Source organism: Vidua chalybeata, chromosome 11 (genome assembly GCF_026979565.1).
Source record: "Vidua chalybeata isolate OUT-0048 chromosome 11, bVidCha1 merged haplotype, whole genome shotgun sequence".
Classification (NCBI taxonomy): Eukaryota; Metazoa; Chordata; class Aves; order Passeriformes; family Viduidae; genus Vidua; species Vidua chalybeata.
Window position 1 is genome coordinate 13863187 of NC_071540.1, and position 12975 is coordinate 13876161.

The 12975-nt window shown below is 44.5% G+C and overlaps 1 protein-coding gene across 4 annotated transcripts; it reads right to left on the reverse strand.

The window, feature by feature from the left end:
- Nucleotides 1–6275: 6275 nt before the first annotated feature.
- Nucleotides 6276–12470, reverse strand: CMTR2 (cap methyltransferase 2). Of its 4 annotated transcripts, none has more exons than XM_053953241.1 (2): nucleotides 12410–12470; nucleotides 6276–9882 (listed from the first exon to the last, which is right to left on the reverse strand). In XM_053953241.1, the coding sequence occupies exon 2, from the start codon at nucleotides 9861–9863 to the stop codon at nucleotides 7569–7571; it is 2295 nt and encodes a 764-aa protein (XP_053809216.1). In that variant the 5' UTR covers nucleotides 9864–9882; nucleotides 12410–12470; the 3' UTR covers nucleotides 6276–7568. The 4 variants fall into 4 exon arrangements, with proteins under 4 accessions (XP_053809216.1, XP_053809218.1, XP_053809215.1 ...); XM_053953243.1 differs by lacking the exon at nucleotides 12410–12470 and adding an exon at nucleotides 12095–12202; XM_053953240.1 differs by lacking the exon at nucleotides 12410–12470 and adding an exon at nucleotides 12049–12105.
- Between the last annotated feature and the right edge of the window lie 505 nt (nucleotides 12471–12975).

The following is a 12975-nucleotide window of genomic DNA, read 5'->3' on the forward strand; positions in this document are numbered from 1 at the left end:
ATTAAACTTCATCATGTCCTGGTGACCCTGTCTGACCCATCTTCAAACATATCATCCTACTGAAAGATCTCAGCTGCTTCACCTGCAAGACTGAACACCGTACAAATCTCTCACAGCCAGTGGTCCTGCTGCCTCTTCCAATCCATCACATTTCCATCACCACCTTCCCAATGCCTGCTGCTCACCGAGGACAATTAAGGATGAAGGATGAAGAAAAGCAGGACAATGACAGCAGTAACCAGAGTAGGGTATTAAACAGCTGACAGCAGAGCTCTGAAACAGAAGGGACAGACAGCGAGGTGTTACTGTACACAAGCTTCCACAATGCAAATGTGGTATAGACAGAGCTCTAATCTGCTTCCAGGCATGGAAAACCCAATCCCCTCAGCAGCAGCAGCACTACTTACACCTGCAAACTTTCTTATCCAAGTATTAAGGACAGAGGAGCTTCACTTTGATCCAGATCCAGCTCAGCTCTGAGCTGTGCTGCCATTTTGAGGTGTTCTGTCTGCTGTGGGGCATTCTCAGCATCAAGACAAAAAACCCTAAACCAGAACATTTACATACAAGGTTGGGTGCAAGCATCCTGATGTCCTGTTCCAAAAAGTAAGTTGCAGAGCAAGGAAGACTGTCTTATCCTCAGAGAGCTTGCAATAAGCATTAACAATACGTGGACTACCACTTAAACTACTTCGAGGAATCCTTCCCACTCCCACTGTCTGGTTCACCAAGCACAAAATACCTGCTCTGGATCAACCCTTACTGTCTTCCTTCTCCCACACTGCCAGTTCCAGGTTGGAAATTACCACTCACCAGTCATGACTTGCTTTAAAAGTGGGTTTGTTTTGCATGTTACATTCTATGTTTGCTGTGGTACTTTGTGCTTTCAGGCTTGTGTTTTCACGTTCTTCTTAGCAGTTACAGGTACTAACAAAAAAAATACAAAAGAGAACAAAAAGCTCTCCTAATTCTAACACAAATAGCCTGGGATTTCATGAAAAGTTTAATACTGAAAGGAAGCTAGGAAGATTTAAAGGACTGTTCTGCAGTTAAGCGTGCACAAAAATAACACAGCAGAACTGTAGAAAGTCCCATTAAAACCTACAAAGCCCTAATTCATGCCTTGCTTTTGTTTCAACCTTCAGCTTCACATGAGGCTCAGAGTCCATCCAGTTCATCTGTCACACTTCCCCAGAAGCAGCTTTCAGATATATGGACCTCTTACACTTGGTTTGCCAGACAGGCCCTATTTCAGCAGCATCACTGCACCTTGCACTGCTCTAGTAAGGGTCAAACATTAGCATTTCCATTTGTCCATGCTCATAAGCCAAGACTGTACTGCAGAGGCCTGGGAAGGCTTCTTGGTACAGACAGCTCCTCTGGAATTAATGCACCTTGCATCAACAAAGTCTTAATATTTCAGCAGGAACCAAGACTTCATGTGTTGGCCCTATTCCAAAAACTTGGGCTATTTACATCACATGCATTAGACTCAAATAAATCAGCATTATGGTTTAGTTAATTTTTTCTGCTCCATATATCTCCATAGGCATAAGAAACAGGCTTCTGAATTTGAAATGGAGCCTGAAGTTTCTGCAGAGCTTCACTTCCCAAAAAGCAAATATTTACATCCACTAGCACCAGCTGCCTCTTTTCTTTTTTCCTCCATTTCATTTCCAGATGCATTGTTGGTACATCTGCTCTATTAATTAAAACTGATTTACACAAGACAAAATAGAATCATTATTACAAGCCTTGAGTGCAAATGAGTGACATCTAAAATTGCACTGACATATTCCAAAATTCCCATGTCCCATTTTTGCACCTTTCCTGCTTGAAAAGGATTTTGCTCTGTTCAAATCCACTGGGCATTCCTATAGCTGAAAACCAAAAGATATTTCGGCCTAACCTGACTCTTAGACTTGGTCTTAGCTCCTGCCACGAATGATTAACACAGTGGGGAATGAGGGGAAGGTTGGTGGTGTTTGGCTGTATGTTTTCATGATCTAACCATTTTTCAGGCTCATCTTTAGGAGAGCAAGGAGTGGTGATGTAGTTTAGCTTCTGGCCTTAGCTGACCTGCCAGTGCATAGCAAGGCATAACCCAGCACACGCCTGCTAAAGCAACGCAGTGCAACAGCTCTGAGGAGCAAAGAGCTTCCCCACGGTGATCCCCACAGCCACGGGCATCCTTCTTCCTCAGAGAGTGTTACTGGCCTCACTCGGGTTTGCCTGTTGTCAGTGACCCAGTGGCAACTTCAGGTCAGGAGGGCTCCTCAGCAATTCTTGCCTTTCATTATCACACTCTCTGAAAGGTGTCATCTTCCAGACACAGCTCAGAAGGGCTTGAGGTGGGAAGGAGAAGAGCACAGACACAGCACAATTTCAATTCATGCCCTCCCTGGAAAAGATAACACCCCTCTGCCAACTACAGAGAAGGTTCTGTCCATGTTTTTCTGACACTTTTCTAACATCCTGCTGGCCATTCCAACGTTCCATGCCCTCACGGTCTCTATAGGACATATCAGCCACAGGAGCCATCTCATTCCCCATATCTTGATCCCAGCTTCAATTTAATCTCTGCTGTGAAAAGCCACAGAAGTGGAGTCCTTAAAACCCATCTACCTTCAAGGGAAAAAGTAAATATACAAGTTGGCTCCAAGAGCAGATGGTATCTAAAGGAAATTATAATTAAGCACTCCAGTTGTAGATTTCCAAGGGACTATTCCACTCCAGCACCAGACCTCTAGGCCAGTGCAGCAGTTAAAAGTTTCACCACAGTTTATTAATTGCTAATTACTGCTTCATTACTTCCACTCATGCTCCTGAGACTGCTGCTGTCAGTTTCTTTCAGGGGTCACTTCAAAACTGCAGAGAGTGATGTGATGAGTAAGGTCAGTCAGTGAAACAAATAGGTCTTCTCAGCTACTGCATGTGCTCAGCCCCAAACCAGCTCTGAGGCCTGTTACACTCACTAAGCACAGTTTGTTATCAGGATCATACAAGAGGACTCAATTTGTCTAATTTACAATTGTACATTTGTAAATTTATACATTTTACATTTGTAACTTCTGTTCTGGCTCCCTTTTGGTAAACCCCACTGTCCTAGCATCCAGCCTAAGGAGCAGTGGCTGTCCTGCCTGTCCCCTCTGTAATCTAGTGAGGAACTAGTCAGCATGAATTTACATCTAAGTTTAATCCATTTCCTACTCAAACTCTTCCCTCCAAAAAGTTTGAGAAAATCCATTCAGAGTCTGGTCTTGAGTTTTTGCACAGAGACCAGCAATACTGCTGGGAATTTAAAGTTGGACAATATCCAGAGCTTTGAACAGGTTTCCAAGTCTGAAAACAGTTTTCAAGCACAGAACTTTCACAAAGCTACTCACATAATTATGAGCCAAACCACTTCTATGAATATAAATTTATGGGCTAATTCTACCCTGTTTCATAATGGAAGCAAAGTTAATTTGGGTTTTATTCAGTGCCAGTGCTATTAACTGTGCATCTTAGGCATAACTGAACTTCTCCATAAATCCAAATTTCGTTAACACCCTGAAATCAATTACTTTGTGATTTATAGTTAAGACCATAATGCTGACAATTATTAAACACCAGCCTTCTCTGGTGTTCCCACAAAAAGTGCAAGCTCACCCTAGGTGTGGACCAGCCTCTCCAGTGTTCCTAAAGAGGAAAAGTAAGTTTTTGAACTAGCTTTCCTTTAATTCCCAATACATTAGCTGGATCCAGGTCCCTTCCATTTTGTGCTAACACTCAATGCCAGTTCAAAGAGCTGCTATGTGGTTTTCAGGTGTGACAACAAGCTTTTCTGCCAAATATCACCATTCCCACCAGCCAGGAATCCTACAGCCATCCCAGCCCTAGGTGCACTAATCCCAAACACATCCTGTGCTACTGATCTACTCCATGCAGGGCTCTACCTGCTGTCTGCACAGCTGGTGTAGCATGGTTTGCTCCAGCTGCATGGCTGGGTACCATCAGCATCACTGCAGTAGTTAAGGCAGGGAGCTGCTCAGAGGGCTCACACAATTCTGACTCTGCTAAACACTCATCTGTCAGAGCAGATTATTTGTGGGGACATGCAGCTATTCAGCAGCCACCTTGGAATTAGGTTTAATTGTGATCCTGTGACAGATTTCATTACATTTCAACTCAATGGTGTTGAGTTGTGCTCTGTCATCAACTTGAGGCAGTCAACTGATAATAAAACAAGTATTTAATCACCTTAACCCTCTAGAGACTTAAATTAAGGCACTTCACCACAGTCCCTTTATTCCTTAGTCTTAACTGAGGTTTCATTACCCACTGGCTACAGGGTCATTGTTTTGAGGCACATTGTTTTGTTTGACAGCTGAGGACCTGCGGCTACCTCGGCATGAGCTTTCATTTTTTTCATGCAGAATTTGCTCATTCATCTCTTTGATACCCAGATAATGATCTCTGGCTTCAGCAACAAATAAGTTTTGAATATTGATTCACTTTCACCCTGCTATCCCCTAATCTAAACAAATCAATTCACCAGCAAGTGACAGGCACTTCTCCCTGCTGTCCCCCAATTTAGATAAATCAATTCTTTAACAAGCGAATCATCCCCACTTAGTAAAGCACTATGAAGATGCACTTCAATAAATCTCTTCAAGTTTCCTACAGAGGAAAAATATTGTTTTAATATACAATTTCATATTATTGTTTTAATAAAAGGAGCCACTAACTGTGGTGCTCTAGTGCAAGTTGTATTACAGGTAAAATTTCATCTCCCCAGTCTCCATGGGGGACACAGGAGACCTGACACAAGACAGAAAAAGGACATTTGTTAAATAGCTGTTCAGCCAGGGAGAAAGTTAATTTGCTTTGGGCTCAGTGCTTTGTCTTTGCTTTCAACACCAACTATTTAAACTCAAAACTGCCAGGCGTGCTAGCATATTAAGATCTATCAAAATTCAAATAAGATGCATAATCTAAATAATGTAGTGTATAAATTGACTTTAAGGACTGAAGAAGTTGCATATGTATCTTTTAAGGTCTGTAGCAGCAAAATGAAGACATCCATATTTTCCCTTTACTTTCCAATCTGCCATTTAATATCTTTACGCACTGTTTTTATACTATTATATTGGGAATGCAAATATTTCATAAAACTTTTTATAAGCTTGAATACAATTCTAAGCATTTACATTTCCCTGTAATTCAGTAAAACCGTAAACCCATTAAACAGTATTTCTACCAAAATCAACCTGACAATCCCTGTAATGAGCACTTCCAACCCAGTCTCCTGTTTCAAGGATGCTTCCAAAGTCCTTATGTCCCCTGAAGAACATTTTGACATTAACAACCAAAGTCTTCAGCTTCACTAAAACCAAGAAAGGCAAAGCTGTCATGCAGTTCAGCATCCATTCAACTCCACTTCCTGCATAAAGATTTCCCCAAAAAACACCACTAGCTGTACGGAAATTAAGCTACCAGAACAGGATTCATTTCCTGCATCATCTCACACCTCTAGGACAAAGAATGATCTTCTCCACATCTCTAATTAGGTGCTTACTTCCAAAGAGAAAGGTAATGGGGAAAACACATTAGCATTGATAATTGCAATCAAAATGAGTTAGCAGACAGTTCTCCAGACAAACTGGACAGCCAACCCAAAGACAATCACGTGGAACCCCTGGCAGTGCAGCAGAGCCAGCCCTGAGGAATAAGGCACACAGCTTTTTCTCAATCTCACCACTCGGTGAAGGCAAGCAATTAGGATGAGAACATTTGGATAAGAATAAATAATAGACTTTGCAGACAAAAGTACAGTGTATAACAACCTTGTCCTAGCAGAGCAGTTGTCACAGCCAGGAGAAACTGAAGATCCTTAACACAAAATCCTTGCTTCTAAGAGATACAGCAACCACAGAGGGACATGGATTGTAAGGCTCAGTGACAAGGCCAAGGGAATGGTGTGCAGGCCTCCTCCACTGCTTTGACCACGTCTGCAAGGGGAGTCTCTCTAAGCTGATAAACTCCAAAGTTAAAGTTAGAGAGAAATGAAGATGACTATACCCTTCACTCATGAAGGATGGACAAATGATGAGGAAAGGGTGGCTAAAAAAAAAAAAAAAAAAAAAAAAAAAAAAACACAAAAAAAAAAAAAAAAAAAAACCAAAAAAAAAAAAAAAAAAAACACCAAAAAAACCCCAACCCTTCCCAGGCTCCCCTAGTGCATTTCATTGATTTCTTCCATACTGGGTAAAGAAACATGTAAACAGCAATACTGAAAACCTAAAATAAAAGGCTTTATTTTCTCCAAACAGCATTTGTTTTCTCTTCTTTTTTTTTAAAAAAAAAAAGTCTTTTAGCACTTTCAACATTTGTCAATAAAATGAAAATATACAACAGCTATGTAAATCAACATCTTCTACTTCAAAAAATATATGCATCCTTTACATCAAAAGCACACATTGATTACTTACAACACAAAAGCTTCATGGCTGTACAACCCTGAGGATTCCCACACAAACATGAGCACACTTGTGTGCACAAGAAAGGCAGCACACAACTGGTGAACTGTTTGTTCAGGTGGTAACACCTCAAAGCCTTTGTTTTAAGGATTTTTAGCACAGAAAGGCTGGCAGATCCAAGCAACTGCATGCTATGAGCCTCTCATGGCTGGTGGAAGTTTCCTGCATTTAAATGTCTCCTGAAGGTTCTGCTTGTTACAGCCTAAGTGTCTACAGCCACTGGCTAATTCTTTTAGCAAATTTCATTCTTGAGAATTGAGCTCAGCTTTGGACCCATAAGAAGTCACAAGAGAGGGCTTGATGGCAATCCAAATTATTGCCTGAAGAGTAAGCAATGAACAGCCAGAGGCTGAGCACTTCTCTGGCATAAACAGCTCCATTTGATCCTTCTGTCAAGTGACTAAAGTGCACAAAGAAATGGAACTCAAGATATCAGCATGGCATTCACAAAACAGCTGCAAGAATGAGATGGAGAAACCATTATCAGGCTTTGGCAAGGAAATTTTCATCTCAGTCCTCACTCACTGAAGTGCTAAAGAAGGGGCTGATAGTCAAAGGCTACGAGGTGAAAATTCAGAGGCTCTTGTTTAAGAATGGTAAATGGGCACACGTACCCATAACCATCACCATTTCATACCATCCAAAATGGTAAGGCAAGTTACACCGGATTTCCCCCATGTCACCATTAAGAATTAAACCAACTGTAAATTAAAGGGACGTCAAAAGTCAGTTTCTAAGGATGTAATAGGAGGCTCTGAGGCTTATGCTCACTTGTCAGCCCTTGCTTCCATTGAATCAAAGAGTCTGTGTTATTCTGTATCCTAAAACACCCAGCTCAGTGGTCAGAAATTAAGGTCTTTCTTTTCTCCTATTTCCTACACATACAATATGGTGCACCTAGGATTGATAGTTCAAAACATCCTGCCAGCACAATGTCACACCAGTTTTGAATTAATGTTACCGTCACATTAACAATGTTTTTAACACTTTCTGCCTGTCTGTGAAACAAGGTCTAGCAGCAGCAACTCACGCAGTTCTAGAATTATTTTAAAGTGGAATGTCACTAGTCATTCGCTGCTGCTGAGCTTGCACAATCAGGTGGAGCTGTCTCTTTGCAATGGCTGTGTTTAAATCCCATAGAAACTCCAACAGCTTGCCCTGGAGAAGAATCTCCATGGGCACGAACTGCAGAACCTGCTGGGGAGAGTCTGTATCCAGCAAAGATCTCATCAGTGCATTCAGATGCTGCAGATACTCCACAACGGGCGCGGGGAGGCCTCGGTAACCTACGCACAGCAAAGCGGCGCCGGTGCTCAGGGGCTCCCGCGAGGTCGGGCACGCAAACGTGATGCTCCTGAAACAGCAGTGCAAGATGAACACCAGGCCAGCTGTGAAGCGTGTCAGGCAGGAGAGAACAGGCAAAACCAACGCATCTCCTGCTGCCAGCTGGGCCAACGAATGCAGAACACACTCCAAAAGCTGCTGCTGGTACTTTGGTTCTCCATCATACAGCAAAGAGAAGCTGAAAGTCAGCAGCGTGGCTGCATCCATGGGCTTTATTTCCATACTGGGCTGGCTTTCTGTCTCACAGAGGGTGGGAAAGCCCACCACAAGGCACTTGAATTGGTCACTACAACTTTCATTTAGGGCTTCCTGATAGCACCTATAAAGATCAGACACTTTTGCCAGTATGAGTTCCCCAGGAAGAACTTCACAAGACTGACAAGGCTGCAGCATTGATCTGCTTTTCAGCCTCCCCCCACCCAACTCCTTCACAGCTTCATTAAGATTTTCTAAGACCTGAACATCACAAAATGGAGAACACTTTATTCTTGGCAATCTTTTTCCTTCCAAAATGTACCAAAAGCTACATTCAAGGTTAGAAAATGATCCTTCCAGGATGCACATGTTCCCAGCATTATTTAAACTATGTTCCTCAGCCCAGTGATTACAATAGCCCTTTACCACTTTATCATTCCATGTCAGGGTTTCCATCATCTTCCTTTCATTGTATGTACTAAAATATTTGTTTCTTTGCCCAAACCATTTTGCATTCATGCTGCAACCAGCCTGGGATTTCTTGACAAGCCAGTTATTTCTGCCAATGGGTTTCATATGGAACTTTTGCATGAAGAACTCTACTGCACAGTCTCTTAACTTGTTCAGTTTCATCTGCTCTGCTTCTTCCATGTGCTCAAAAAGACGGATGTTCTCAGAGATAGTGTCTACCTGGCACTTGTGGAAGAACACGCAACACTCTTCATGTGTTTTAAGGAATGATTCTGGAAGTGTATGCTGGGAGAAAAGAGCTTTGTTGACCATTTCTGTTCCAAAGTTCTGTGTCATTTTAGGAAGGAGCAGATGAAGGCTTTCTCTGCCCATATAGCGAAGACAAACCACATAGGCCTCTGAGTTTCCAGCTTTGCTGGTGGCTGGTTTAAAGACATGGACCTCCTCAAAAGAACAGTTTAGCAGAAAGAGCAGGTTGATAGAACAGTGTTCAAACAGAGTGAACATCTTCAAAACAAATGATCCTCCAGTGCCCAGGATCATTAAAGCAGTGACTGTTTCACAGTAATGAAGGGGTGAGACGAGAGCTTCCTGCTCACCTGGATTTCCCTGGCAATCAAAGCTGCCATCAGCAGTTACCAAGTGGATTGTGGTCAAACTGCTCACAAAGCTCTGAAGTCCTGTTAGATGTCTTAATGTCATCACATCCCCAGTGTTATCTGGGCCAAAGTACCACCAAGGTAACGTGTTTGCTATCAGACGGTCATCCATGATCATCATAAGGATGTCATTGGCTTCATGATAAGGGTTTAGAGTATTAGCCACCCAATTCCAGTGGCAAGGGACATGATGGGACTTCAAGAAGTGGTTAAGGCTGGCTATAAAAGCTCCAGGTGCTTCACAGAGGTGGACAGAATTCAGTTCTCCATCTTGAAGGGCTTCTTCTGGGAGAAGAGAAAAACTGCACAGGATCTCATGAAATTTGCACCATGCCTGGGTACACAGCTCAGCATTCACAGATTTCTTCACATGAGATATTATTTTCCCTGCTTTATTGGTAAATGAGGTGTGCTGATGCCAATCCTCAAGGTTCTTATCACTCAGTTGGTTCTTCACTTCATTCATTGACTCCTTTAGAGCCAGGAGTGAGTGAAATTCCACATGATCACATGTAAAAGCATTGCTGGGATCTGGCAGCTTCCATTCATCATTCACTGGCTTAGTGTAAGTAAACTTCTTCGCAAAGAGCTTCTCAATTTCAGAAAGAATTTCAGGACTGAACTTTTCAAGGTTGGTCTTCTGGTTAACGTAAGGCTGCTTACATTTATCCATTCTTGGGTGGATTCGCAACCTGGACAACATCAAGGGAGAAGAAACCATGTCATTCCAATCACACCAGTACAGAAACAGGAGAAGTTTTTTTATAAAAAATAAAAATGTGCCCCGCTTAACAGCTGTGTTCTAGAACAGAGGTAAATGCTTCATGGAATGATGCACCAATGAGGAAAGTAAATGAGGGCTATCCTAAATAAGGTCATTTGAAAATCAGGAGGCTCACCAGTTCAACTGGCCTTCTTGCTATTTACACAGCAAGTGAAGAAGAGTTTGCTGGTGCTTGGCCCTTCACTGACTCTGAATATTTTGCTTGCTGTATGGATCTAAACACTTTAACACAAATATCTCTCTCATTCGCAAAAGACAACACACCATAAGCTCTCCAAATTCAGTAAGTGGCCCAGAAATGTTATATCTGATTATGGCAGTATTTATCTGAGAGCTCTAAGTATCGATGGTGGGGAGCCACAAGCAAAGGCAACTTTGAGAGGGAGCACAGCTGCTGCTCCTCCAATTTCGCAAGTGGGAACAACCCTCCCACCTCTTCCACCAGACCCAGTATAATGCTGGGGTAGCCCCTCATTGGCACCCTCGAGAACTGCCCCTCAGCTGGAGGGATGCTGGGCACCAGCCAGCGAACAAAACCCCCTTTCTCTGCTCAGCATTACCGCTCTCTGGCAGATGACTGCAAACCCTTATGCCTTCCTTTAATGACTGAAAAAACTGTGATAAACCTGAAGTGAGAGGACTTGGTTGCAGCTGTGGTCAATGGGAATACGTGCTTGATGTGAAAGAAGAAAGTGGTGCTAAGTGCTGTGCTGCGAGTGGGTAAAGGCCAACAAATACGAGCACACTCACACAAAGCTGAGGAGGCTGCTGCAATCTGCTTCACGGCTCAGCACAAAGCACACATCGCACAAGTGACAGGCACTAACCAGAAATCAGCCAGCCAGCAATTTATTCCAAACTAAAGTGTTCATTTAAGCAAAATAATTCAGTCAAAATTACCACCCAAGATAGGAAATCTCTCAGCCTATCTCTTTAACCATCCCTCAAGCCCCCCCCCCCCCGTCTCACAACATCAAAATACAATGACCTTAAGTGTTACATAACAACCGAGTTTGAGAAAATATTGGGATTAAAACTGAAAGAGCTGAGAAAGTTTGGAAACAATAGCCACCCTTAGCACTTCATTCTTCCTCTCAAACCCATGTAGTATCTCAGTCCACAGTCTGTCTGCCCTCATCACCATCAGCCCTCTGAGGAGAAGAGAGGCCCATGGACACACACAGCTGAGGTTTCATCTTGCCTTTCCCCAGTTTAAGGTCTTTCAACGGGCAGGTTTAATTTCACTGTTCTCTATGCAGATGTGCTCTGGCTTTAATTTCATCCTTTCTTGTAGGATGTTCTGGGTAAAGAGGAAAACTGGGAAAAACACAGACCATTGTGCCCTTGTCTAGTTTACTTCATTTTAAACACCAACTATGAGTATGGACTTTTAATTACAGCTCACCCCAGTTACTCATAGAAGAAGTTTGGGTTGGAAGGGACCTTAAACACCATGTCATCCCAACCCCCCTGCCATGGGTAGGGGATACCTTTCACTAGACCAGGTTGCTCAGACCTGGCCTTGGACACTTCGAGGGATGGGGAAGCCACAGCTTCTCTGGGCAACCTTACCAGGCACTTGCCACCCTCACAGGGAAGAATTTCTTCCTAACATCCGATCTAAATCTCTCCTCTTTTAGTTAAAAACCGTTCCGCCTTGCTCCACCACTATCTGCCCATGTAAAAAGTTACTCTCCTTCTTTCATATATGCCTATTTTAAGTACTGGAAGGGGCTCTAAGATCTCCCCGGAGTGTTTTGCAAGGCTAAACAACCCCAGCTCTCTTAGCCTGTCCCAGAGGTGCTCCAGCCAGAATACTAACAAGCTCAACCCTAAATCCAAGCTCACTCAGCACACAGAAAGAACAGGCAAACGCCTGCTTTTTCATCATCATTTCCAGACCCCTTCCGGCCAGGACTGGGCTCTGGGCTCTCCCCACCGCGCAGCTCCTCACCCATCCCCGCGCTCCGCTGCCCGCCCGCCGCCTCAGCGCGGCCCGGCCGCCTCACTCCGCCCCGGCCGCTCGTAGCGCCGCGCCCGCCCGAGGCGCCTCCCCGCGCCGCCCGCTCCCTACGCGAGGCCGCGGCTGCAGCGCGGCCTGGAGCCGCTCCCGCTCATACCCGGCGGGAGCGCGCCCAGCCCGGCCCCTCGCCCGCCCAGCACGCCCTCTCCTCGGGGGGCACCGCCCTGGCCCGGGCCGGGGGGTTCTTGCCGCTGCGGCTTTGCCATCGGCGCCGGGGAAGGCTCGCAGCTGGGATGGGTGAAGAGCAGCTGAGTCCCGCGCAGGCGGCAGCGCGGCTAATCGGCTCCATCTCCCAAAGAGGAGCTCAAGAGCAGCTGTTTCTCACGAGGAAAAGGGGGCAGAGGAGCCGCCTCCAAGCAGCGGGGCAGCCCAGCAGGACCGCATTGCTAGAAGTTATCCGCGCAGCACTTACCAGCGCTAACGCTGACAGGTTGCTCAGGAAGAAAAGAGGAGAAAAGCTGTGTTGGGATGTGTGGCCACCCGCTGGAGAGGCAGGGCTGGGGCTCAGCGCCCTGTGTGTTTTTTCCCGACGCCCTGGGCCGCCTGCCCGTGGAGCCTGAGCCCAGCGCGATCATCTCACAGCCCTGCAGGGGCCACGGCTCCGCACACGCTGAGTCTCCGGAATCAGCAGTGATGCTCCTCCAGAGCTTGCTTTGCCCTCTGTAACCCACAAGGCAGGTGCTTAAGAAGACTCTTCACATAGTAAACCCACCTTGCTGCCCTTTCTAAATCCCCGTGAGACTTGTTGCACCCAGCTTGGGTTAGCAGGAGGCAAAAGCCTTGAAATATTAACAAAGTCATAATGAGCATCACTGAGCATCCATTGCAGCATCCCTGGAAACACACAGATGCTTTAGACAGCAAAACAACATCTAATCTGCACACAGAAGCAGAAAGGTCAAAGCATATTCATTACTACAGTAGACAGCAGGTGTAAGTTGCTTTTGAGACTTTAAATATTGTGGGGATTTTCCTATA

Excerpts from the sequence above, each read along its gene's own strand:
- CMTR2 (XM_053953240.1), bottom strand. The coding sequence starts at position 12,092 with ATGAGCGGGAGCGGCTCCAGGCCGCGCTGCAGCCGCGGCCTCGC. Across the intron at positions 9,883-12,048 it reads CGCTGCAGCCGCGGCCTCGC|GTTGCGAATCCACCCAAGAA; the intron begins GTAGGGAGCGGG and ends GATGTTGTCCAG.